Source organism: Myxocyprinus asiaticus, chromosome 42, assembly GCF_019703515.2.
Source record: "Myxocyprinus asiaticus isolate MX2 ecotype Aquarium Trade chromosome 42, UBuf_Myxa_2, whole genome shotgun sequence".
Taxonomy (NCBI): Eukaryota; Metazoa; Chordata; class Actinopteri; order Cypriniformes; family Catostomidae; genus Myxocyprinus; species Myxocyprinus asiaticus.
The window spans coordinates 15,970,687-15,997,280 of NC_059385.1; the positions used below are offsets into that span (position 1 = coordinate 15,970,687).

Consider the following 26,594-nt stretch of genomic DNA (forward strand, 5'->3'; position numbering starts at 1 on the left):
TTCTCATTGAAATCACACATAAGACATCTTGGTCATGCTGTCAAGAGCAACAACAATTTTATTATTTTTATTTTTATCATAGCCACCTAATAGCTGTACTGGCCTTGAGATGGTGCAAAGTGACTGCTACATATTCCTTTAGGTTTTTAATGGGACCTGTAGCATTAGTCACACTGGCAGACACCACATAAGTGTTCCATTTTTAACTTCCCAGGTCATCCTGAGACAAAAACATATGTTATATGTTATATGTTATAATAATATGACACAAAGTGATCGGACAAACAGACACATTTTTACATTTGGCTACCTTTGTCTGAAAAAGAGTTGGAACAGGGGTGATTTTAGGATTTCAATCTTGGGGGGGGGGCTCAGACTCCAAAGACACTATAAGATGTGCATATTTAATGTATATTTCACTTAAACTAGATGCTTCAGTGGGTCAACAGATGCTAAAACTCGCTCGTTCATAAATCGAATGGGTGAAATGGGCGTATTTGTTCATTGGGTCAAACCAATGATATGTTTCTTCACAGCCCTGCACTCCAATGCTGTTGGCTCATGCTATATTCAGTCTTTACAGGTGGAAAATCGCCCTTCAAACTTGTTTAGTGCTGCAGCTGCCGTAGTTTAAAAAATGTGTGCGCTGACTGCAGAGTCACAGGTTTTTAGGGGGGCTGAGATTAATTTTAGGGAGGCTGAAGCCCTCCTAAATAGGGTGTAGCAACATCTATGATGGGGAAGCTTTCTTGAATCATAGAAGGCAGGGAGATGAAGGCCACTGTACCATCAAAAGGCTATTGGTTGATATAAATCTAAAGCACAAGAACAGTATTAGATCAGTAATTGTGTTACCTGTAAAATTACATGTTATATTTTATTATGCAGCTCTCTGGATTACTTGATTTTAATTGGTCAATCTTGGTATTGAGTGGTGAAATTCAGTATTTTTAGATAGTGAGAGCTACACTGTATATTTGATTGTTGCTCTGGCAACATACTAGTGCTAATTTCATGATTTATTTGGTAATTAGCCATAATATAATATAATATAATATAATATAATATAATATAATATAATATAATGGATTAGATAGAGAAATATAAAATAATAAAATAGTAGAGAATAATACATAATGCAAGTTCTGTGTATACAAAATCACATGTGATTTTATGGTTGTGTACATGGTGTGCAAAGCATGTGTAAGTTTACCTAGTTTCATTAAAGCACTGTGCAGGTGTGCTCACCTCAAGGTTAGAGTCTTTGTTAGCTGATGAGTCTCCAAAGGTGAGGTTATGGAAATTTCCTGGGTCAATATTGACCACTGATATTGCCATGGCTGAAGCTACTAAATTAACTGACTCACCTGTGAAACATGACATCTTGTCTCCGACGGCCTCTGTGCTGTTTAAAATGCTATACACAAACAGGAAATGAACACGTAGCCTATAACATCAGATCTAATGTATATGCCCACATGCACTTTATTCCATTGGTAAACAGTTATATAGCTGCTAGTACTGTATATTTACAGTAAACCACATCAGTTAAATGACACGTGAGCTCATAAATGTACAACAGATATATTAAATGGACACTCAGTGTAATGGTGCCATACACGCCAATTGGTGAAAGGCTGCAGGTTGCTGTTAGACTCCAGGATGTCAGTGGTGATGCTGATAATGACCCCTCCAAGTTCTGGGGTGATCATAGAAACGTTTATCACTTCAGCCAGTTTATTCAGCAACATTGAAAGCTCGTACTCATCCAACACTCTTTATTCATGTAGCAAGTCCTCTGTCATGACCAGAATATCTACTGCATTGTCTATGTGGGGAGAACACATGATGTAATTTTAATTAGTGCAAAATATGATAATATTTCTGGATCATATACAGGCTGGTGTGTTATGTTATTATACCTACAGTGGCGGGGTGATCAAGAGACAGACACAGTGGATGTGGGAATGAACGTGATGTACCTGTATATGTGTGCCGCTTTACTCACTCTTCTGAATAAACAGGTCATCTGCGTCTTTCATTGAGATATTAAATAAACACATCATGTCACTAAATTTGCAAGAGCTATAAGTTTGTACATGCGTGGACATTACATTTTGGCTTCTCTATAGTCTATTCTTAATTTAATTTCTTTAAAACCAACTGATCTCAGTTCAGGAGACTCTATGATGTCATTAAAGAGTTAAACCTTCAGCGCACCGAGTCACAAATCAACATGGTGCCAATCTCAGCCGAGTTTGTTTTTGGGAGAAACAGCAACAAAACTACATCTGGTAAGGAACCAGGTTAAGTTCTCACATTAAAACCTGTTTGAGTCAAAAGAGTAGAGCCTCTAGTTTAATCCGATATGCCATTTTAAAAATTGCATTGATATTTCGCAAAATGGCACACTGTTAAACACAATGTCAATGTACGTGGACAACAGGACTAACTTTCCATAAAATCCTCTATTCACTGTGCATTATCACATTTTAGAATCAATGGATGTGAAGGCACACGCAGATGTCATGTAAGCCAAACGCAGACATCGCATTAAAGGGATGCAGATGACACCTTCAGTGAGACGAGTGAGTGATGCAAAGTCAAATGGCGTAGGCCTATACATCAAGCACTGTCAAACAGGGAAGAGTCACTGCACCCCTCCTCTCTCCTGCCCACTCCAGTTTTAAGCCTGGCTAAAAAATGTTCCTCTAAAGAGGCAGGGCAACGATTATCCAAAACAAAGAGACGTGTCATACCGTCACACTACATTTTTGAAAAACTATTTTTACGTGGCTCCTTGAACATATATGAAATAAACACTAAAGGCACTACAAGAATTACTTTTATTTATTTTCAAGGGTAGATTATCAGGTTATAAACACGTACTTTTTGCCCTTTACATGACATCTAAAGACTTATACTATAGCGCATGACTTGTAAGGCAACACATTTTCACATTTGCATTATATACAACTACATTTACGAGCTTCTTCAAATGCAATCAAATTGCGCAGTAGCTCAACTGATAAAGCGTTGCACTTGTGATGCAAAGGACTGGGGTATGAGTCCTGAAGAGCATTCAAGTTGACATGTGAGCTGAAAGCACCACAAAATGACGAGGTTGCTTCTGCAATTGTGCTTTTCATCTCACATTTGCTTCTATGACACTATCGATTCAGTTTAGATTTAAGGTTTAGGGTAGGGAGATTTTAAACTCAACCGAGCATTGGAGCAAATCACATCAGTTTTTCATTTCACATTTCTTTTTTTTTTCTTTTTTTTTTGACACTTTCACAATTAGTTTCTGAAATGTATGAATTATGTATAATTCAGTTCAAATGCTGGAAAACTTGAAGAGTTCGGTTTGAAGGTAATGCTTGTGTATCTAAAGTGAATACTGAGAGAGGTTTACCATTAGTAACTGTAATGTCTTCCAGGTCTTGTACAGTTTTTGCAGTTCTGATACAAACAGGCAGACTATTCCAAAGCTTAGGTGCAGCTACAGCAAATGTCCTGGTTACTTTCGTAACCTCTATTCCCTGATGGAGGGAACGAGATGTTGTGTCGATGTAGTGACACTAGGGGTCACTCTTGGGAGCCCCAAACACCTCTGCTTTTTTTGAAAAAAGGCCAATGAGAATTGGCGAGTGGAATTTGCATGCCACTCCCCCGGACAAACGGGTATAAAAGGAGCTGGTATGCAACCACTCATTCAGGTTTTGTGCTGAGGAGCCGAGACAAGGTCCCGGCCATTTCAGCGGGGTAGTTCAGTGTTGTGGCAAGAGGGACACAGTGTTTCGTTCCCTCCATCAGGGAACGGAGGTTACGAAAGTAACCAGGACGTTCCCTATCTGTCACTCACTCGATGTTGTGTCGATGTAGTGACACTAGGGGTCCCTATCCAAAACGCCACAACTTGCTGAACAGTGTTGCATGAACTGGCGGTGTGTGATGGGCAGACTGCTGTGTGCCTCGTAGCCAGAGCACCAGGCCGTCACATAACCTCCCCCAGCGCTCTTATGAGCGTCGAATGGTCCATCAGGAACAAGTCCCAGAGCTTACCTGCTTGTGCCTGCCAATACACAGGACGAGACCGGCTCAACCTGGAGATTGTAGAACCTTGCAAAGGTTTTGGGTGTTGCCCAGCCCACTGCTCCGCAGATGTCTGCCAAAGAGGTGCCAATGGCCAGGGCCCAGGTGGCCGCCACACTCCTGGTGGAGTGGGCTCATAACCCCGCAGGGGGTGGCACGTCCTGAGCCTGAAATGCCATCGTGATGGCATCGATGACCCAGTGGGCGATCCTCTGTTTGGAGACAGCGTTTCCTTTCCGCTGTCCACCAAAGCAAACAAAGAGCTGCTTGGAGCTTCTAAGGTTCTGCGTGCGATCCAAATAGATGCGTAAAGCCCGAGGCTGGGTCTGCCTCCTCCTGGGGCAGCGCTTGCAGGTTCACCACCTGATCCCTAAGAGGAGTCGTGGGAACCTTGGGCACATAGCCCGGTCGGGGTCTCAGGATCACGTGAGAGTAACCCGGACTGAACTCCAGGCATGATTTGCTGACAGAGAACGCTTGCAGATCCCCTACCCTTTTGATGGAAGTGAGTGCAGTCAGGAGGGAAGTCTTCAAAGAGAGTACTTTAAGCTTAGCTGACTCCAAGGGCTCAAAGGGAGCTCCCTGTAGACTCTGAAGGACTACAGAGAGGAGGTCCCATGAGGGGACGAGGCGCGGTCTGGAGGGATTCAACCTCCTAGCGCCTCTCAGGAACCTGATGATCAAGTCGTGCTTCCCCAAATACTTACCATCTTCTGCATCATGATGCGCCAAAATAGCGACTACATACACCTTCAGGGTGGAGGGGGACAGCCGCACCTTCAGCCTCTCCTGCAGGAATGAAAGCACTGATCTGACTGCACATCTCTGGGGGTCTTCGCATCGGGAAGAACACCACTTAGTGAACAGATGTCACTTCAAGGCATACAGGTGTCTCGTAGAGGGAGCCCTAGCCTGAGTGATCGTGTCTACCACCGTGGGTGGTAGGCCACTTAGGTCTTCTGTGTCCCATCCAGGGGCCAGACGTGGAGATTCCAGAGGTCTGGTCACGGGTGCCAGATGGTGCCCCGTCCCTGAGAAAGAAGGTCCTTCCTCAGGGGAATTCGCCATGGGGTGGGCTGTCGCAAGGACCGTGAGATCCAAGAACCACAACTGGGTGGGCCAGTAGGGTGCTACTAGGATTATCTGCTCCTCGTCCTCCCTGACCTTCCACAGTGTTTGTACAAGTAGGCTCACTGGGAGAAACGTGTATTTGCGTAGTCCAGGGGGCCAGCTGTGTGCCAGCACATCTATACTGAGGGGTGCCTCGGTCAGGGCATACCAAAGCAGCACGTCCGCTGCGGTGTTGAGGTCGCCTGGGATGTGAGTGGCTCGTAGCGACTTGAGGTGCTGCTGACTCCAGATGAGCAGACGGTTGGCGGTTGATATACGCTACTGATGCTGTGTTGTCCATCCGGACCAACACATGCTTGCCCTGGATCAACAACCAAAACCTCCGCAGGGCGAGCAGTACTGCCAACAACTCTAGGCAGTTGATGTGCCAATGCAGCCGCGGGCCAGTCCAGGAGCCGGCGGCTGTGTGCCCGTTGCATACGGCGCCCCAGCCCATCTTGGAGGCATCTGTTGTAACCACGACGTGCCTGGAGACCTGCTCTCGGGAACCCCTGCCCGTAGAAATGCAAGGTCGGTCCAAGGGCTGAAGAAGCGGCAACAGATCGGCGTGATGGCCACGCGATGTGTCCTGCGGCACCATGCCCATCTCGGGACTCGAGTCTGAAGCTAGTGCTGAAGAGGTCACACATGCATCAACCCAAGCGGTGTTAGGGTTAGGGTTATGCCCTTGGAGCCTCTGATATAGTTTCAGTAGAACCGCTGTTCTCTGTCTGAATGCCCTCAGACAGTTCAGCACCGACTGTTCAATTCAGTTTGATGGAAATTTCTCACAATTTAAATGTTTATATCTTTTTTATTTTTTTTTTTGTGTAAATCAAGATGAATTCAACTTTAAAATAACAAAACAGAATAAGCTCACTCAATGCATCAATATTACAATGAGCATGATTAGTTTTCTAACAAAATTTTAGGACTATGTAAAAATTAATTACAATTAATGTGAAAAAAAAAAAAGAATGATTAAAATGATGTTTGGACAGCAATAATACCCTCATCCTCTGATGTTATTATACCTAGAATGAAGAAGATAACTAGGACCTCAGCCTCACTGTTACATTTCTCCATTTTTCACCTGAAAAAAGATGTTATATAAAATTATATTGTGCAAACATTAGTGAACTTCAGTGAAAAAAATTTTTTGAAGTAAAAATTGATTTAGATGTACTTTGTCAAGGCTAAGTGCATTATGATTTGCAATGCATTGCACAAACACAGGACTAAAAGATATGAAAAACCTGCCCTTGTGTTAAGTATATTTTATAAAGACAAATAATCCTTTAATGAGCAATATTACCATACAGACAGACAGACAGACAGATAGATAGATAGATAGATAGATAGATAGATAGATAGATAGATGGAGAATAGTGATAGATAGATAGATAGATAGATAGATAGACAGAGAAGAGAGATAGATAGATAGATAGATAGACAGAGAAGAGAGATAGATAGATAGATAGATAGATAGATAGAGAAGAGAGATTGATAGATAGATAGATAGATAGATATACAGACAAACAGACAGACAGATAGATAGACAGACAGATATACAGATAGATATACAGACAGACAGATAGATAGACAACAGACAGACAGACAGATAGTTATACAGACAGACAGACAGACAGATAGATAGATGGAGAAGAGTGACAGATAGATATACAGACAGACAGATAGATAGACAACAGACAGACAGACAGATAGTTATACAGACAGACAGACAGATAGACAGACAGACAGACAGATATACAGAGAGACAAACAGACAGATAGACAGACAGATGGACAGACAGACAGACAGACAGACAGATCGATATACAGACAGACAGACAGATAAGATAGATAGATGGAGAAGAGTGATAGATAGATAGACAGACAGACAGATAGACAGACAGACAGATATACAGACAGACAGACAGACAGATAGATAGATAGATAGATAGATAGATAGATGAGACCGATGTAGTTCTCATCTTAAAACCTCCCTGTTGCCATTTTGATTTATTCATTAAGCTCATCAGTCATCCACTTTTCAAGATTAACTATGACAAGTGTTTTCCAATCACTAGGTGCATTATCATGTTTTTAGACTTGTACCACTTGTACTACACATATGTAACTACACATATTTAACTAATATTGGCATTTTATTCATGCTGTTTAGCCAGAGGGGGACCAGCTATACCTACTTGGCCATAAAATGTTTTCATTTGGAACGCTACAACAGTTCTGACTGTGTATTAAGTAGTGCTACACTAGATGTTGCTGTTGTCTGGAAAAAATTGCATGTGACAAATATAAAAAAATGGATTTGACAAGCATTATCTGTTTTCTCAGAATGTTTTATTTATTGCATTCTTTCTTTTAAATCATACAAAGGTAACTAAAACGACAGTTTTAACATGAATGTAAGCATGTGTGATTTACTAAAGAGGACAAACAAAATCACATTTTAGATAACAGAATCAGGTTTTTTTTTCAGCATATGTTTTTCATACCAAATCATATAACACAAATATGATGCAAGATGTAAAATTAGTAGCAGGTTATTGAAAATGTACAGCTGCCATGATTACAAGCTGTTACAGGTTTAAAACTCATCAGCAAAAAGACACAATGAAATTTTGAAACACAGATGCACCAGTAATATCTCTGAAACAACAACACCAGGAAATTCCAAAGAACAGACTTCACTTTATGATTCCATCTTCCTCACCTATCTATCTTCCAATCTTTCCTTTGGAAAGAGAGAGGATAAAGTTTTCCCTTCAAAGCCTCGAAGCAAACTTAACATTCTTAACAGGAAATATCAAACTCCCCTCGTAAAGAAGCCAGAACCATCATAACAGAAGCCTTAGTCAATACTTCAAGATATTTATGTGGGATTTTAGTATAAATTTGAATTAATGTTGATATTTTTCTAAAGTAATCTCACTCATCTGCCTTACAGTTTCTTGGAGCAGTCAGAGCAGTAAATGTCTCCATTGTGAGATACAAAACGCTTGTTTGCCAGGTTGAGGGAACACTTCTTACAGTTAAAACAGTACTCATGCCAAGAGCCACCCTCATAGTTCACTACGTTCATAGCCTTGCCAAATCCTGTGGGTTGAGAAAAAGTACATTTATTTGTCACATGAGTTTGAATATGAAAGAATAATAGACGTCAGTGTCCAAAGCTGGAGCTTGTGTGTGAATTCAAACCTGTTATGGGGTCATGGCAGCCGGTGCATTTTTTGGCCACAGTACTTTTGTAGCAGTCCACACAAAAGACATTTTCCTCGTGGGAGGTGAACTGGGTGCCAGCCAGAGGCTTTCGGCAGGAGGAACACACAAAGCACTCAGAGTGCCACGGCTGGTCCTGGTAATTCACACCTCCTGTGGTAATGGGCTGGAGAAAGAACAGCAATGCACTCGCAAACCATTAATTTCAACTTATCCCTCCTTTTCTTAAAAAAAAAAAAAAACAAGTCTAGGTTACAGTGAGGTTAACTGTCTCTCACCTTTTTGCAGCAAGCACACTGCTTGGCAAATTTCTTCTCGTGGCAAGGGCTGCAGTAGATGTTGTCATTCTTTGAAAGGAAACTTTTGGAGCCGATTGGCTTTTTACACTGATAGCAGGTGAAACACTCATCATGCCAAGAGTTGCCTTTGTATTCCACATTCTCAGTCCCTTTATCAATCACATGTGTGGGTAGAATGAAAAACACAGTCGGTTACACATTAATATATTACACATAAATTAGATGCTAAGATTTACTATCACAGAAGCCTGTTTGCTGTGCCCATGACTTTCAACATGCTCTGAAATGTTCTACCATTTAATATGTTTGAGATGTTCAATTGGCTTTTAATGTTCATTAAGGAGGAAAACCAGAAATCATTAAAGCTAGAATGAGTTTCAGACAGGAATGAGAGTGATGTCTTTATAGCTGATTTCTCAAAGGCAAGTTAAGTCCTGTGCAGGGCTGAAGAGTTTGAATCGCTTCACTGAAATGTTCTCATCCACAAAACTTAGTCAGTAACAGGCTAAAAGAACATCTATAGTGGCTATGACGTCCATAATAGTGTGAACAAGCTTTTATCATTGCTTTGAGCTTCCGAAATCAAAGGTGTGGAGACTATTTGTCATGTACCTGCCAGTATGGGCTTGTAGCAGCCATGGCAGCGAGGGGCGTCCTCACGTGAGCTACACTTTTCACACAGGATCCTGTCATCCTTGGTGCTGAAGGACTCCTTAGCCAGGTTCTTATAGCACTTGGCACATCGGAAACAATCCGAATGCCAGTACCGCCCCTTATGGTGAAGCTCCTACAAAGAGATTACCAAAGACTATAATATAATATAATATAATATAATATAATATAATATGATATAATGTAATATATCTGTCAACCAGTCATTATCACAAAATAATCCCTAAAAGGGTGGTCAGGACCCCTTTACGATAATGATCGACTTGGTTCCTGGGTAGTAAGTGTTATTTCCTAATTGCTTATGCCTCAAAAGTATAGAAAATGGCTATTATTCCCCACAAACTTTGCTTTTGTGACCAGGACAGTGATATTTTGAAATGTACCTATTTTCCAGAACATTCCAGATAGATTCAGTGCTGAGTAAACTTGGAGTAACTTCTAGAACTTTCTAGAACTTTCCAGTAATATAAACAGTAGTATAAATACAGGGCCCTTAAGCCCACCAGTTCAATTTAGTTCCAGCTGCCTACGTGGATACATATCTGCATTTTTCCGAGATGGCATCAAGAGGCTGCAAGCATCCGGCAGACGCATTTTGCTATATCTGCGGCCAATTTATCAAGACAAGAGCGAAAAAGTACTCCGTGGAAGCATCTGCTATGATGTGTGAGGCCTACGAGGCATATTTCGGCATGCCTGTCGGGGATCAAGACAAACCCTGGGCACATTTCACCTGCAATGCAAAAAAACTCTGGAAGGTAAGATGGACAATTGTTGCTCGGAATTTTATGTTATAAAATGTGTTAATTTTTAAAATTGTAAAAGTTTTTAATTTTAAAATGTTTTACAATTTTCAATGTTATTGAAAAATATATATGAAAAATGTTGCGAGAATCTCTTACACATTAGTCATGGGTGAAAGAAATGTATTTTTGTAGGATGGTACAGAGGAGAAAGGAGAGCCATGAAATTCGCTATCCCAAGAATTTTGCGGGAACCCACTGTCCACTCAAGCAACTGCTACTTCTGCATGGTGGACCCTTCCAAATGTCGGACTGGCAAGAATGCACCTGCTTTCACGTATCCGGACCTTCCTTCATCAATCGCCCTGGTGCCACACCGCCATGAGCTCCCCGTACCCACTCCTCCAGAGAGAGAGCAGCCGTCTTTAGAAGAGAGCAGCAAGTCAGAGAGCGAGGAAGATGTTGTAGATCCAGATGACAATTTCAGAGGTGGAGCTGAGGAGAGAAACCCATACTACCCCAACCAAAAAGACCTCAACGACTTGATTAGAGATCTTGGTCTCACCAAGTCCAATGCCGAGCTTTTGATGTCTAGGCTCAAGCAGTGGAACTTGTTGGATGAAAGTGTGCAAGTCGCAGATCAGAGGAAGCGTCACCAACCTTTTTACAGCTTCTTCATCCGTCAAGATGGGCTCTGCTTCTGCCACAATGTGACCAGTCTATTCGAGGCAATCGGAATCGCCTGTAACCAGAATGAGTGGCGCCTCTTCATTGAAAGCTCATCCAGGAGCCTCAAAGCCGTACTGGTCCATAAAGTACCCGTCTCTTCCCCTGGCTCACTCGTGCACCTCAAAGAGGATTACAAAAGCATCAAGACCTTGCTGGATGCCTTGAAGTATGATGAGTAACTTTGGGGACTGATTCGTGAAAGTGATTTACAGTATAATCGTAAATCTCGAAAAACTACTCACTTCTAAATCTTTTGTAGTCACTTTTGTTTTACTTAGTATAAATACATGTTAATTTGGATTCATATGTTGTTTTTTTCTGACTTTATGTGAAAGAAATACACAAATTCGCCCCTTTTTCTCAATGGAAATTGGTAAATTTCAAAATATCACTGTCCTGGTCACAAAAGCAAAGTTTGTGGGGAATAATAGACATTTTCTATACTTTTGATGCATAAGCAATTAGGAAATAACACTTACTACCCAGGAACAAAAATTGTGTTACATAGTGTAATGATTTAAGATAAATTACATTATCATGTGAGAAGAGGCGTGTAATAATATAATATAATATAATATGACATAATATTATATAATATAATAACATATTTGACTTGATGTCTAGCTCTACATTTCTATGTAATGTGTCTAAATATTTGATGCAAAAGGTGAATAGACAAAGAGGTGGATTTAAAGATGTGGAGAGTTGCCTCATGAATTGTAAGAAAAGTGAGGTATGCAGCTGTTTACATACTAGTACGTTTTGATTGATAGGATTAGATGAAAATGCTTGTTTAGAATAAAACAAGATAAAATATGTTCATTATTATATAAAAATGGTTCGTTATTATGAAAAGATTGGAAAACTATATTATGCATTTAGATTAGATGAACATGCTTGCTTAGAATGCAGCAAATCAAAACAAAATAAAGATTCAGTTCAATTCAATTCAATTCATCTCATATATACAGAGAGAGGGGTCAGAGCACAAGGGTAGCCACAACAAAAAAGATGTTGAATTTCTTCCTAAACAGCACTTAGGGGAAAAAAAACATAAGACAGGCATAAATAAATAAATAGATGGACAGAGATATGACACTGTGCCTTAGAGTCAGTGCTGATTGGGCGTCGACAGTCTGTGCAGGTGTTGGCGCAGAACTTGTCGAAGCATCGCACGCAGACTTGCTTCTCATCCTTCCTCACAAACTTCTTTCCTCCGAGGTCCTCTCGGCAGTAAAAACAGTTGGAACGGTCTGCCATAGTTACCCAATTAAACTGTTAGAAACTGTGAAACACAACAACAACATGGATTACCTCATTCTGCTCATAAGAAGAAGTCCAAAAAAACAAAACAAAAAAAGAACATGACTTTACCTAATGTATAAATAGATCTTTACAAAGGAACTGTTTAAACACATCTTGCACTCACCAAAGCTCTCTCTCTCTCTCTCTCTCTCACACACACACACACCCTCATGTATATCCCAGTTTGGTCAGAGTTTCCCCAGGAAACAGTGGTGTGAGGTAATTATTGATAAGAGCATGTTTGTTCCGTTTTCCCTTAGGAAAGAGACAACAGCAGTCCAAACTGCTTTAAATTGTTATGTAACCATAGGCAACAGCAGGTACACAGCACATGTTTTTATTGCACTCCTGTCTTATCTTGATCTGATACCGGTGGATACTGTTCAGCTGTAAACCAGGTTAAGCAGACTGGCGGACAGGATGAAAGAAAGAAATAAGATCATTCTTTCAGTTAGAAGAAAAATCTAATCAGTAATAAAAGTTCAAATTTAGTAAAATAGTACGTTCATTCAAAACATTCATGGCTAAAGAAACTGAATTTATTACAAGATATAAGATTATAGATTTCTTATCAGATTTCACCAGTGCATGGTTTACAATAATAAACATATTGCTTAATGAAAACTAATCAGCATTGGAAGACAAATGTATTTTATGAGAACTTTCCCAAGCAGTAATGTCATTTAAAACAACATGAGGGTAGGTTCCCAATCACTCACTAGGAATTAAATATTAATTTTTGTGTGAACTCAGGCTTAAAGCGAATATGTGTGCGCGTTTTCTATGTGGGCACACGTTTGATTGGGTCTGTTGGCTGTATACATCCAAAAGGTTTGTCTGCTATGCATGTGATGAGATCTGGAATGTTAACAGTTCTTTGACAATGCTGAAAGAGGGAACCGCTCAATCAAAGACAATTCTCTTTCCAAAGAACTTTATAACGAGCTTACGTGACTGGTTAATTATTTAAAGAGCAGACCTGAACACATTCCAGCTGAGGTTTGACCTCTTGGTTGGTTTTCTCTTATTCAGTTCAGTATACTGTTGAAACTAATGAAATGATCGCTCTATAACACATTTTGCTGGTGTACACCGAAGTCCCAAAGGCTGAGTAAAGGCCTTTGTGCATCTGAGCCTTAAACCAACCTTTATGAGCAGGAAACTAGTAGTTCCCAATGTTTCAAATGAGCAAGTTGGCCTGTATAGTCCATAAATTAAGCCTGCTCGAAACATTTAAGATCACTGCCAAAACCAAGGTTAACTCCCATTTTCTCTCTTACAGACTTGTATTTTTCTGTGTATTGCATGCTTTCTGTTCCCTGCATCAGCCATGGTTTCTTAAAACAGTTCCAAAACCAAACCATTAGACCATGTCCGGTCTTACTGTTTAAGTCATGCAAAAGTTTTAATTTTTTTTTTGTTTGTTTAAAATAAGGACAGGAGAAGTATCTGAACAGCAGTGGATTTAAAATATGCTGGCTACTGTTACAGGATTTGGCAAACATAGTCTTACTACTTGAAAGTTCGAAGACTTCTGAAACACACTGTCCACGATTCTCAGTGAACCTAACTTCTTTCAGTTCTGTGTTTTCTGGTCAGTTGACTTTAATGACAGACCAGAGAGATATTTAGGGATCACATTTTTGCTCATTCTTAACAGTGTCGAATCAGATGCAGCCAACAGCCTCAACTCTCCAAGGCACAAAGATCACTGGCTTATATATATTTTTTTATGTTGTATTTTATGGTCTTCTTATTATGCACAAGACAGTACTGGACCGGGATGAATGAGATCGGGATATGTTGTATGTCAGATTCCAACTCATGTCGCCTGAATATGAGTAGCATAGCTTAAAGGCCCCAAGAAAACTCAGGATGAGCACAGTTTTCTTTCCTGTGTTGATATATTTTCTATTGAAATTATTTTGGGCAGTACTTACTGAAGATATGGTCGTTTGTATGGTCAACAAAACAAAAAAACAAAACAAACAAAAAAAACCAATAGGCTTTAATAAAGTTGCAATCACAAACCATGATTTGCTAAGGTGGTATTAGGGGGAGGGACATTCTCAGTGTAGACAGCATTTGATTGGACAAAAATCTGGATAGTGCAAGATGAGTCATCACAATTTTTGGTCTATTTTCCTGGGGTAAAGAGGAATATATTTAGAAATACATATAGATGGCTTCAAAGCTAATAGGCATAAACTGACAGCCACAAAACTGCAATTTTGATTTCATGAGGTTTTTAATACGTTGGAGCATATATGCCAACAGCTTGCTCATAATAAACAAATAGCTACAGTCTTCACTCTAGGCTGAAGAAGCTCTTTCACTTTGATCTTGGATTACCAGTCTTTTCCCTCAAATAAAACTGTTTAAAGAATCCCGCTAAATGGGTCACAGATAAGTGTGAAAGAAGTCATTTTTACAGCCGCTGATGTAATGGCGAGCAGACTATGGATCCCTGTTTTAGTCAAATATTTAATTTGATCTCCAGGGAGATGGCAGACTGTTGAGACTGGAATCCGGTTTCAGGATGACCTAATGCGCCTGCATCTGGATCACAGTTGGGCAAGCGTATGCAGCCAAAGCAAATGAGGGGAATTGGAAGAGTCACACTGCTCATGCACCATTGGCTGATATGAGAGCACTCGAGAACACGTCTGTGAGATTTAAGCTCAGAAAAAAACAAAATTCTGTGTAGCTGACTGTGTTTTTTTCCTCTTCTATACTGTTGTGTGCAGTTAACATGTTTTTCTCTTCTGGTCTGAAATTATTTATTTTTCTTTGTAAGCTCGTAAAAGGGTGTGCCGCTGTGCCACACTGTTCCTAACAATGAAGCGACCAAATTAGAAGCTGGACTATGACAAATATCTGCTGGTTAGCTTGAAACGTCACTTTCACAATAATTACGGCATTCTCTGAAAACCGCACACATACGTATGAGCTCGCTTTAACAGCAGACACATGTAACATTCTTAATATGCTCTAACCCGAACTGTGTTGTATTTTTATATGTACTGTACAAGTAATATCTCAGACACAAATGGTCCTGATTAGCACCCAGTCTGGGTCATCTGAATTGGGTTTGGTAATGGAATCAGCTCCATTACACAGCTGGGAAAATTGAGGGGGTCTTGGCAGAGTGTTGTGTTGGCATGATCTACTTGCTAAAGAATGTGGTGAAATCTTGGAAACAGGAAGCCTGTGAAACAGTGGTAAGGAGAACCGGCGAGACGGTTGACCAGCGGTGTAACCAGTGCTCTTGATCTGTACTCCTGAATACACATTTTCAAACAACACTACAGTCACTCTTTAGGCCACTGGGGTTAATCAGGGGTCACATTTCAGCTACCGTACAATGATTCTGATGCAATGTAAAAAATATCATATTAGGTTATTGCGTTTCTCTTTAAGTGGGTTCGTACTAACATTGCATGTCCCATTGAAAAAATTTTGTCTAATGACTGTATAACTGATCACAGCCAATTTTATATCTCTCATTTCACTCCATGGTCTCTTTCTTTTCACATCAGACTGGTCACACTGTGAATTCGGTGACAGGAGCTCGAAGGTTCTACTGCTGAAATCTATCTGTGCTTACCGAAATTCAAACCATTGCCCCTAGTGGTCGAAGCTGGAAGTGTTGTTGAGGTGAAATGTCCACAGAGTTGCACCATAAACCAGTTGTATTTTTAGTTGCAAATGATGTAATACATTTACAATTTATTAATCCCTCCTCCCAATCCCCAACCCTAAACCTAACCATCAGTAAAAATGTAATTTTAGAGCTTTCATACAAAACCGTTGAGTCGCACTCTCCATTGTTTATGTGAATGCAATTACTTTCTGATTTCCATGGGAGCAGTACCTGTGTCTTTGAGATTGCTCTGGAAAAGTGAACACATTTGAATCAATGCATAAATGTCTGATGGTGATGGTGCTTGTCAGCAATTTGGCAGAATGGGGATGATTTCAAGGTACATCAACATTTGGAAGCAGCATGTTGATTTCCCTGAGATCCTGTTGTTCACATAATGAAATAATTTCCATTCATATCAGTATTTCATGTCCACTTATTTACTTGGCTACTGCTTCGCATCATGCTCCTGATCAGCTGGTCAGGGTAATATCTATTCTAAATATCTTTTCTAATAATTCTTATATGACTGAATGACCCTTTTGCCAACATAAAGACAGATAGGTTTGAGCTTTTGCTTATAACTTAAAAAAAAAAGTCCTGCCTATTGTGCAAACATCACCCTTAGCACCCAACACAAACAGTTTATAACCATCATGTCGAAGAGACAAGAAATTTGTAGCAGCCACTGATACCCATCTGCTGTTGCATACATAGGCACATACACAGAACAGTGGACTATGAATAACAGAGAGTATGAATCCCCCGAGACTTTACCTAAATGTTTTCACATATGCTTTTAAAAAAAGGAAATGAACCACTTTTCATCTGACAATAAGGGAACGGCAAATGCTTTACAGGTCCCTTCAGAACTGCTCTTGGTACCAGGACAACAGCGGATAATTCCACGGACACACAACTGGAACTGCATGGATCATACGCGAGCGATATATCATTTTTATTGCAGTGCAGAAGTAATGCAGAGGAGGTTCTAAAGAAGTCTTGACTCAGAATCAGTCCTGAGTCCTGAGGCTGTGACTCAAACACATGCAACCATTCATCCACCCTTGATACAATAAAATACTTGTCTTGGGAATGGATACTATGTGCAGTGTTTTCAGTGACTGTTTTGAAAGTGGTAGACACCCAAGCAATGCTTGGTGTTATTCATATCAGTGTATTTGGACACTTAAGTTACATTTAAAAATATATTAATTTCATTGCTTTAGAAACAAAATATCAAACCAAGTGGCATCTGCACAAAAATTATGCAAGAATTTGTCTTTAAAAAAAAACAAACAAACAAAAAAACCATGCATTATGAACTAACATGAACTAAAAATGAACAATTGTATTTTTAAAGTTAGGCTTAAATGTCCAAATTCGTTTTAGGGCCACTGAATATAGGCTTAATAAACCTTATGACCATTGAAATCCTTCTGCCAATGAAAAGTGTCCAAATGGGAAAATGGGTACACAAGCAAAAAGCATGCCAGAGATGGTGCGATAGTGGTTTTCCTGTGTGCTTTCCTTCCTCAAAATATGCAAAACCAAATGACAGCGAGTTATGGACATCAAAGACCAATTTCAGAAACTAAATATCACTCTCATGAATTCCATTCTGTACATGATATAGACACAAACTGTCCAGCAGAGCCTCTCACCCTGTCAGTCCATGCCTTAGACATGGGGCTCTCCGGAGTGCAAATCTTTAATAAGAAACAGATTTCAGAGCCAGAAACACATTCAGTCTAAAGCATGCAGAAAATTCCTGTAGCCAACGCCCCATCTTAAACTTATTGTACTTACAGTACATTAGTACATTTTATATTGAGAACCACAATAGTTACAAGATATGAATATAAAAGGCAGACTTTTTATTTGGACTCACTATATTTTAAATACATAAAGTTTCTTTAAAAAGCTCCCTACCCTGAGTAATGAAATTATGTTGTTTATTATAAGGACAAGTCCTGATTGCAGATAAATACATTCCTGTTGATCATGCAACACTAAATCATAACAAGAGTATGTAAAACTTTAACTTTAAACCTTAAAAACATACTTAAAATAGTAATAATAATAATAATAATAATAAAATTCCTTTACCTACTTTTCAATTGTCTGATCTTGTTCTCCCGCAGACTTTGCATGTAAGCAGCAGTGCGCATACCTATGATTCTGGGTGTTGCGCAACAGCACACAACTATTTTGATTGGAGTCCAATTAAATGACAACGTAAATTTGGCTGATGTCTTCATAAATATTTTTTTCAACAGGATCTGTCTGGCGCAGATTTGTACAGCAAAAAGTTGAACTTACCTCTTTGTGGGGGACACGGTGCTTCTGTCCACTGACGCCCCAGCAGATTCAATCTGCTTTGGACTTGGTTTCTGCAGCGGTGGGCAGTTTCTTCTTTCCAGAACGAGAAATTATCACTCCTACTATGGCGAAAGATTAGCTCATAAATATCAATTAGGTCATGCTAACGCTCTATGCAAATTGTCCAATGGCGAAAACCTGCTTGTGAATATTAATGAGGTAATACTGGCTTCGCGTTATTAGCTTCCAATAGCTCAGCTCGGCTCGTGAATATTAAGAATGTTCACCACAGTTGGATTCTGAAGTTCGCATCAATTCCACCTCGAGAAGGATGTACGCGTAACTTTTATTTCTTGAGTCAAAAACAATCAAGATCAAGTAATGATGAATAGTATATGGGTCACTGACCAATGAGTTGGTTTTTAGACAACAAAAATGTAAACTATTTTTAAAATCTAGTTTTAAACTAACACAAGTTTGTAGAAATTAATACAACTAATTTAGATAAAGCATTTTCTAAAATAATAAAATAAATAAATTAACAAAATAAAATGTCACGTGGTGTAACCCACAAAAAGGTATAAAAATACTTTCCTTGCACTTTGTATACATGTTAGTGTACACAATTATTCACTTTTTAGAAAAGCTTTTGAACAAATTAATATATATATATACATATATATATATATATATATATATATATATATATATATATATATATATTTAACAAATATAATGAATTTTTGAGTAAATAAAATAAAAAGATGTCTTCCTAGTGTTATCCCATTTGACCTGATCAAAATATGCTTTTCTTAAAATAAATAAATAAATAGATATATAAAAATATCTGATTTAAAAACTTCACTCACAGTCATGAAGGTCTAAAGTAGTCCTCTTTATTTTTATTTATTTATTTATTTATTTATTTTTTGTCACATGACAACAGAATGGCTACCTACCTGTTGGTTACACCACCTGACTTTGATTTGACAAACAAAAGTTCTCAAATACTGTATTAATATTTTAAAGCAAGATTGAATCACTGCTTTAAAAAAAAAAAAAAAGAAAAGAAATAATAATTTAAGATCATTCCAAACTTCTTATGCCAACACATCTTTTTTTTTTTTTTTTTTTTTTAAAGAATTTCAGCTTTTTATGAGACTTTCTGTAAATAAATATATCCCTGAGACCTGAGCGCTGCTCATTTTTGATTCTTAACTAGTAGCACCTAATAAACAAGCCAAAAAAATTAAAAATAAATAAATAAAAAATGTAGAGCAAATAGTTTTCCTAAAAATGTATGTCCACATATGTGGACAGCGGGACGAAGTTGTGAAATTTTAAATAATACAAAGCTATAGAAAGTCAGATATTTTTCATCAGACTCTTTATGTTTCCAGGAGTGTTGGTTGTTCATGCTTTTTAAACGTTATAGACATAACAGCTGATTTTCTGGAAGCTGAATAAATAATTCTGATTCAAAGTAATGGCCAGCATCATCAAATCACTGGCAACCATGTTAAAATAAAATTATACATTATAAATTCTGAATATATGTACTGTCCAAACATCATCTGCAGCCTGAAACTGAACTTTTGGTCGGAGTTTAGGAGTGAATACACTGCACGGACAGCTAGGATGTCCCCTTGCTCCCTATTTAGTGAATGACTTAACCTCCAGTGTTCTGTCTGTCCACACTGGTCTCAGAACAGTTAGAAATGCATGTTATTTTCATCCTAACTCCATATAAAAACTCTGAAAGCAACATTTTTCAGCTTTTGGACAAACCCATTGATTCTCAATGTGAAAATGCACAGTGAATATAGGAATGCCTTTACTAATGTTAATTAATAGAACCGTATTGTACAGTGATAACAAAATAAAATATGACAAAATTTATATTAAAATGAATCAAAATGACCCACAGTGTTAATATTGAAAGTTATTCAAAATAACTAACATGTTTTTTCAACTTTTGAGGGAATAATGTCCAAAATCCACGTATGTGTACATCATGTTTATCAGCACGCTGAATGTGTGAAAAATGAATGAATTTTTTTTAAAGCTGCATTTCAAATGAAACTACAGGCCCTACTCTTTACACCCAAACAATGAAAAAATGAAAAAACATAAAAAGGTCTTTTATCAGAGGCAATTTTTTTGGCTCTGCACCCGTAGAAGCGCTTCACGGAAATCGACACGATGCTGTTGTGTCACGGTGAGCCAGATGTTTAACCCTTAAATGACAGTCTAGAGTGTTGTGAACAGTATTCAGTCAGTTAAAATTAATTTATGTTTTTATATGTTAAATTAATTTATAAAATTATGCGTTGAAATGCCAAAATACAACGTATATCAAATACTGTACATCAAAATGACTTTGAACTCTTAGTACAGGTGTATTCAATTAATTGTTTTGAGTGAACTGCATTTTTTAAATGTATTTCTGAATAACTAAATAGACTGTCAAAAAAAATCAGCATCACTTTATTTAATCATATACAAATTTCTCCCCTTTGGTGGAGAAATTTCTCCTTATGTTACGACTCAAAATAAAAGTGTCCTATATACCTGTAAATAGGTGAAACAGATGGCAGTATATATATATATATAAAAAATAATTTGTATATTTACGTACAAGTAATCTACAACACTTGCTAAAATAGTACATCAAATTTTATTTAATAGAAGTCAATGGATATGGAACAGTAAGAAAATATTTTTCATGAGCAAATATTAATGAGGAATGCTAAGTCACATTGCACAATACAAACACCAGGAAACTGGACATTAGGCACTTATTTATAGAGGTTCACATGTTAGGTATTATTTGACACTGTTAACCAGACAGACACATCATTGCATTCACAACAAGACGCAGAGCTTCAGTCTGAGCTACTCCATCAATACAGTTCTCATAATTCTTTTTGAATTTTTTTGTGGCACACTTTCTTTTTTTTTTTTTTTTTTATTAGGAAGAGAACAGGAAGGATTAGCCACCACAACTACAAAGTGTCCACCAGACATATAAATAAATATATATGGCGCAAAATAATAAATAAACCAATAAAAGCATAACTTATCAACTGTGGAAGAGAGTGCTACACAGAGGGCAGGAGGTTGGCAGCTGACCAGCAGACACAGGCTCACACTCTGTGGCGTAGAGGGTCAGACAGAGGTGGGGACGGCGGAGGAGGAGGGAAAGATGTCAGGGGATTCAGAGGCTCATCAGTGGGGAGAACCAGGCGAGTGCCTCCAAACGCAAGCTCCCGGTCGAGAGGATCGTCTGAGGTTCCTGGTAGTGAGTAGAGACAAGCCTGGTTTGTGGAGGTGGTGGGCATGCCATGGGCATCCGTGCTGACCGTCATGTCACCATACATCAAATTACATCCGTCATTTAAAATCAGCTCTGTGTCCTCGTCATTCAGCTGACCTGCGTTCTGATTCAAAGTGTGTGTGTGTTTGTTTATGGATCAGAAGAAAAAGATCAGTCATGATTTAAATATGTTCAGTGTAATTCTGACAGGATGAACCATCAGATATGGGTGTTTTTTAGCACTGTGGATTTCTAGAAGTTAAAAGTCTTGTTAAAACATTTTTACACACTCTCGCTATTTTTTTTTACTGTCTACAAACAATGCCCAACAGTGTACATGCATCACAGGAGATTAATATATATATATATATATATATATATATATATATATATATATATATATATATATATATATATATATATATATATATATATTATCATGATTCCCACCACATTTGTCATTTCCTGCACATCTCCAATTCTGTATTGTGTTTAATAAAATTATGTGGTGGAAATGACATTTCCATAATTTGGCAAAACTGCAGCTTGACTGGAAATGATGCCCTATAAAAACATTCTGCTCACAAATGATATTTACATTGAATGTTCTTTGTTTTCTTCAAACATCACTTATTTATCTCAAGCATGCTCTTCACTGGCACCTTTGTTAACTTGGTTAACAAGTATACTAACTTTTTGAAAAAAACTTTTTAGGGGGGAAAAAAATGTTTGGTGTGGTGGAAATGACGCCACAACTGTGGGACAGTCATAATTTATGAAAAATAAATCATTTTCACACAATAAATATTGAAATGGTTTATGTTTATTTCACTCTGCTTAGATTATTATAGTTTTAAACATATAATAATTAGTATTTTTATAATGGATTTCCATAGTTTAATATTGAAGGTCTGGGACAAAACTGTAAAATCGCACATAAAAGGCATGTGAAAAATAGGGTACAACGGAGCTAAAGGCACACCATAAGGAAAATAAGCTTTTTTTCTGGTCACAAAGTGTCTCAATATTCAAGAAATACATTTATTTTGTATTGAATATTGATGGAGCAACATAATTTGTGTTAAAAGAATTAACAACAGAAGGTTGTTTTGAATACAATTCATTTTTGTATGTATTTTATTTTTAAAAGGTGGCGAGGGGGCCTTTTACCCCACACCTGGGGTAAAATGCTCCCTCACTTGGGGTAAAACGCCCCCAGGGGGTTTATATTGATATAGTATACATATTGGGGCAGTAGTTATAGGGCACAATTTGTCAACTTATGCAAATACTTTTAAGACAGCAAGATGCTTTTTTGAATAACAAATTATAATACTTATTCAAAAATACCACTTCAGAAAAGGGTGCATCATTTCTTCATATTTGACATTTCATTACATCTCAAGTATTCTGTTAACAAATTAACCCTCCCAATGGAAAACAATGTGTTTAATAGGGGCCTTTAGCCCCTGCAACAGGGAGGCTTTTTACCCCAAATGTTATCCTTTCACTTATTGGACAGTTATTGAAAAATGTATTGGTATAATCACCTTGAACAAAATTGAAAATGACAAACACAGTTGAAGTCAGAAGTTTACTTACACTTAGGTTGAAGTCATTAAAACAAATTTTTTAACCACTCCACAGATTTCATTTTAGCAAACTATAAATTTGGCAAGTCGTTTAGGACATCTACTTTGTGCATGACATGTGTAATTTTTCCAACAATTGTTTACAGACAGACTGTTTCACATTTAATTGACTTTATCACAATTCCAGTGGGTCAGAAGTTTACATACACTAAGTTAACTGTGCCTTTAAGCAGCTTGGAAAATTCCAGAAAATGATGTCAAGCCTTTAGGCAATTAGCTTCTGATAGATTAATTGGCTAATTGGAGTCAATTGGAGGTGTACCTGTGGATGTATTTTAAGCCCTACCTACAAACTCAGTGCCTCTTTGCTTGACATCATGGGAAAATCAAAAGAAATCAGCCAAGACCTCAGAAAAAAAATTGTGGACCTCCACAAGTCTGGTTCATCATTGGGAGCAATTTCCAGATGCCTGGAGGTACCACGTTCATCTGTACAAACAATAGTACACAAGTATAAACACCATGGGACCACACAGCCATCATACCGCTCAGGAAGGAGACACATTCTGTCTCCTAGAGATGAATGTAGTTTGGTGCGAAAAGTGCAAATCAATCCCAGAACAACAGCAAAGGACCTTGTGAAGATGCTGGAGGAAACAGGTATGTTTGGAGGAAAAAGGGTGAGGCTTGCAAGCCGAAGAACACCATCCCAACTGTGAAGCATGGGGGTGGCAGGATCATGTTGTGGGGGTGCAACATCTCAAGAAATCAGCCAGGAAGTTAAAGCTCGGTTGCAAATGGGTCTTCCAAATGTACAATGATCCCAAGCATACCTTTAAAGTTGGGGCAAAATGGCTTAAGGACAACAAAGTCAAAGTATTGGAGTGGCCATCACAAAGCCCTGACCACAATCCGATAGAAAATTTGTGGGCAGAACTGAAAAAGCGTGTGCGAGCAAGGAGGCCTACAAACCTGACTCAGTTACACCAGTTCTGTCTGGAGGAATGGGCCAGAATTCCAGCAACTTATTGTGAGAAGCTTGTGGAAGGCTACCCAAAACGTTTGACCCAAGTTAAACAATGTAAAGGCAATGCTACCAAATACTAACAAAGTGTATGTAAACTTCTGACCCACTGGGAATGTGATGAAAGAAATAAAAGCTGAGATAAATCATTCTCTCTATTATTATTCTGACATTTCACATTCTTAAAATGAAGTAGTGATCCTAACTGACCTAAGACAGGGAATGTTTTCTACAATTAAATGTTAGGAATTGTGAAACACCTTAGCCAAATACATTTAAACTCAGTTTATGTAAACTTCTGACTTCAACTTTAAGTATTTTGTTTCAAAATAAATGTGGTAATTTCCAGAATATTTATTAGCTACATAAATTTACAACAATTTAAATAATATTAAACATTATATCAAATTGCCTCAAAATCAACCTTTAGACATTACACGCAATGATCTTGTGGATCATGAAATGACAAAACTGGATTCTGTTAGTTTTGAATCTGTTAGTATTAATAAAAATCAACCCCTGGGACATGAAGTTTCCTGAAGTTGAAGAAACACTCATATAACATTAAACATATAACTATTATACTTATGTATAATAGTTAAACAGTTGAATAATGTCTTTTACTAAACTGTATTATTTGAAGTGTAAAAATGCATCAATCTAACAATGAAAATGTAATGCATCAATTTCAGAATTTATAACTCGATTATAATTAAACCCAATGAATTATAATAACAACTTTATTTTTTATTTATTTATATAGCACCTTTTAGCAATTTAGCACAAATTGCTTCAAAAAAGAATCACTATGCGTCCATCTGAATTAAAAAAATACAAGGAGCAATTATAAAAATATCTAACAATTCATTTCAATCAATTTATACCAGCTGTTCTAGATAAGTAAATCTATCAACAAATAATTCATTACCGCATGTGTGTGTGTGTGCGTGTGTGGATGGATTACCTCATAGGCCTGTGAGCTGGTCAGACAGCGTGCTATTGGACCACAGCAGGCTGGCAGTGTGGTAGTGAGTGGAGGCCCACTGTGAGTGAGGAAGGGCTTTAAATAACTGAACCAGTTTGTTAAGAAGCAAACATTATTTCAAATATCAATTAAATTTACAGCTCATCTAGAATCATTTGTCAAAAAATGGCTAAAATAAGGTTTCAAGAATGCTAGCTGATCCTAATTGAAATCAAAGCATAGTGTATCATGAGCCTGATCATGAGCGCCCTCTGTTGTTGAACATTCAGTAAATATTAGCAGCTCATATGGGAACTGTTTGGAGAAGAAATACATTTTGTATGATTGACTAAGATTATATTATATTTAGAAGCCAACAAGCATTTTGATTTGCAAACAAATAATGTTTAAACTAAAGGGGGGAGAATGTGACACTGACACAGCTAGGCAGAACTAATGGATACTTGTGGTCAAATGTGTACCACAGTCTGAACGGCCAGGCACTTTCGTGCTTGGTGCTTCTTTGTGGTATTCCATCTGGTCCTGTGACCTATAGGAGTACAGGAGAAAACAAGGAGAGAAAGAGAACGTCAGTTCATGTAGCCTGTTATACTTATAGTAAATATTTGCAAGATCTTTTGGAAATTCTAATTCAAACACTGCAGGCATAATTAGCACTTACTGCATTCTCTTGGTCTGTGTCCACTCCCACTCTGTTGACATAGAATAATGTAACATGATTTATATACAAGCAATGATTCACTCTTTTAAGTGTGATTGAATAATCAACAATAACAGTTAATGGTGGTGCTCACTTGATATGCATTAGTGAAAGCATGGGGGTGGTCCCTCCTCCACACACCCACACAGTGGAGAAAACTATGAGTAGGGTGGTGGAGAACATCATCTGCCTGGCATATGTCGCTGTGTCCCTGATTGAGAGGGCAAAGGTCATGGCTCCTCGAAGCCCTGTGAGGTCGGAAATGACATAAACAACAGGAAATGTAACATTCTCTGTAGGTTAGAGATCTAGTATGCAGAATTTTGTTGGTCTGAATTGTAATGTAGATGTACACTCACAGAGCACTTTATTAAGTACACCTGTACATCTACTTATCCATGCGATTATCTAATCAGCAAATTGTATGTCAGCAGTGAAATGCATAAAATCATGCAAATATGGGTCAGGAGCTTCAGTTAATGTTCACATCAACCATCAGAATGGGGAAAAAATGTGATCTCCATATGATCTTCAACCATGGCACGATTGTTGCCATATAGTACAGAAATACTCAAACGGGCTGGTTTGAGTATTTCTGTAACTGCTGATCTCCTGGGATTTTCATGCACAACAGTCTCTTGAATTTACTCAGAATGGTGCCAAAAACTAAAACCATCCAGTGAGCGGCAGCTCTGCGGATGGAAACGCCTTGTTGATGAGAGACGTCAGTGGAGAATGGCCAGACTGGTTTGAGCTGACAGAAAGGCTATGGTAACTCAGATAACCCCTCTGTACAATTGTAGTGAGCAGAATGCAC

The 26,594-nt window shown here is 38.2% G+C and overlaps 2 protein-coding genes across 6 annotated transcripts in view; both read right to left on the reverse strand.

The window, feature by feature from the left end:
- LOC127432400 (sodium/hydrogen exchanger 6-like) overlaps positions 1–26,594 on the reverse strand; it is a 92,247-nt gene that overhangs the window by 57,502 nt on the left and 8,151 nt on the right. The window contains exons 12-16 of one of the 3 annotated variants that reach the window (XR_007895743.1): positions 25,872–26,025; positions 25,739–25,769; positions 25,521–25,606; positions 25,057–25,162; positions 23,704–24,910 (exon numbers count right to left, since the gene is read on the reverse strand). Coding sequence is in view for 2 of the 3 variants with exons in the window: in XM_051683439.1 (XP_051539399.1) it covers positions 21,307–21,600; positions 25,057–25,162; positions 25,521–25,606; positions 25,739–25,769; positions 25,872–26,025 (671 nt within the window). In the remaining variant the exon portion in view is untranslated. Of the gene's footprint in view, positions 1–20,823; positions 21,601–21,872; positions 24,911–25,056; positions 25,163–25,520; positions 25,607–25,738; positions 25,770–25,871; positions 26,026–26,594 lie in introns of those variants that run through there. The other 2 variants (XM_051683439.1, XM_051683440.1) reach the window with 2 other exon arrangements.
- On the reverse strand, positions 7,556–18,294 carry LOC127432402 (four and a half LIM domains protein 1-like). Of its 3 annotated transcripts, none has more exons than XM_051683443.1 (6): positions 18,161–18,294; positions 11,995–12,175; positions 9,359–9,533; positions 8,726–8,895; positions 8,427–8,613; positions 7,556–8,324 (listed from the first exon to the last, which is right to left on the reverse strand). In XM_051683443.1, exons 2-6 carry the CDS (start codon positions 12,148–12,150, stop codon positions 8,170–8,172), a joined length of 843 nt encoding a protein of 280 aa, XP_051539403.1. In that variant the 5' UTR covers positions 12,151–12,175; positions 18,161–18,294; the 3' UTR covers positions 7,556–8,169. The 3 variants fall into 3 exon arrangements, with proteins under 3 accessions (XP_051539403.1, XP_051539404.1, XP_051539405.1); XM_051683444.1 differs by lacking the exon at positions 18,161–18,294 and adding an exon at positions 17,952–18,035; XM_051683445.1 differs by lacking the exon at positions 18,161–18,294 and adding an exon at positions 17,948–17,982.

Coding starts and splice junctions, on each gene's coding strand:
- LOC127432402 (XM_051683443.1), bottom strand. CDS start 12,150: ATGGCAGACCGTTCCAACTGTTTTTACTGCCGAGAGGACCTCGGAGGA. Junction 8,896..9,358: donor CTACAAGCCCATACTGGCAG/GTACATGACAAA, acceptor TGATTGATAAAG/GGACTGAGAATGTGGAATAC. Junction 8,325..8,426: donor CTGCCATGACCCCATAACAG/GTTTGAATTCAC, acceptor CTCAACCCACAG/GATTTGGCAAGGCTATGAAC.